The sequence below is a fragment of the Eimeria mitis genome, genomic scaffold, assembly GCF_000499745.2.
Source record: "Eimeria mitis Houghton genomic scaffold, Emh_scaff1519, whole genome shotgun sequence".
In the NCBI taxonomy this organism is placed as follows: domain Eukaryota; phylum Apicomplexa; class Conoidasida; order Eucoccidiorida; family Eimeriidae; genus Eimeria; species Eimeria mitis.
This window is the reverse complement of record NW_013569612.1, coordinates 5,628-6,701: the sequence shown is the minus strand read 5'-3', so window position 1 is coordinate 6,701 and position 1,074 is coordinate 5,628. Positions and strand designations below refer to the sequence as shown.

The window sequence follows — 1,074 nt, the reverse complement described above, 5'->3', positions numbered from 1 at the left end:
ACGTTACTGCTGCTGCAGATGAGGTTTCAGCTGCTGCTGCTGCTGCTGCTGGGGCTGCGGTTACTGCTGCAGCAGCTAAGGTTGCAGTTGCTGCTGCTGCTGCTGCTGCAGTTGCTGCTAGGATTGAATGTGTTGCTGCTGGTGGCTGTATAGATGTGGCTGCTGCTATTGTTGCATTTCAAGCTGCAGCAACTCCAGCTGCTGCCGTTCCCGCTGCTGTTGCTGCTGCTGCTGTTGCCGTTGTTGCTGCTGCTGGTGTTGTTGCTGCTGCTGTTGCTGCTGCTGCTGTTGCTGCTGTTGCTGCTGCTGCTGCTGCTGCTGCTGTTGCTGCTGCTGCTGCTGTTGTTGCTGCTCCTGCTGTAGCTGCTGCTGCTGCTGTATCGTTTGTTGTGCTGCTGTGTCAATCCACCGAAACCCTAAACCCTAAACTGTAAACCCCAATGCCTGGTAGTGAAACTGTGAATACTCTATGGAGGGTTTAGGGTTTAGGGTTTAGGGTTTAGGGTTTAGGGTTTACGATTTGGGTAAATTACATCATTCCCTTGCATATGCATCACGATCCTTGTGAAACCATTATGGATCAGTGTCTAGGGTTTAGGGTTTAGGGTTTGTGGTTTAGGGTTTAGGGTTTAGGGTTTAGGGTTTATGTGTATAGGATAGGCCCATACAGCTACGAGATAGTATCATACGACCGCATAAACCCTCGAGATTATTTAACTCTTTCTAGCAGTGGTGTTTTACATTATAATTATAAAAAAGAAATAGATTATTTTTCTCTTTATAAATGGCAAAAATACCAAAAAGTTTTTGCTTCGCTTATACAATTAAACTTTTTTAAATTTTTCACCAAATGGAGAATTCTTGCACTCTGGAAAACTGCTATGAGAGAACTCAGATTCAGGTATTATAAACCCTAAACCCTAAACCCTAAACCCTAAACCCTAAACCCTAGGTACTACATAATAAACCCTAAACCCTAAACCCTAAACCCTAGACACTATGCATATATGACACTACACAATTAACTGTGAACAGTAAAACGTAAACACTAAACCCTAATAACCCTAATAACCC

General features: G+C 44.0%; 1 protein-coding gene across 1 annotated transcript; it reads right to left on the bottom strand.

Annotated features, from left to right (window-relative positions):
- Positions 1-165: 165 nt before the first annotated feature.
- EMH_0038700 (uncharacterized protein) lies at positions 166-687 on the bottom strand (the record flags this gene model as incomplete). The annotated part of the gene is made up of 2 exons (XM_013495321.1): positions 166-395; positions 669-687. The coding sequence occupies 2 exons, from the start codon at positions 685-687 to the stop codon at positions 166-168; spliced, it is 249 nt and encodes an 82-aa protein (XP_013350775.1).
- Positions 688-1,074: the final 387 nt, after the last annotated feature.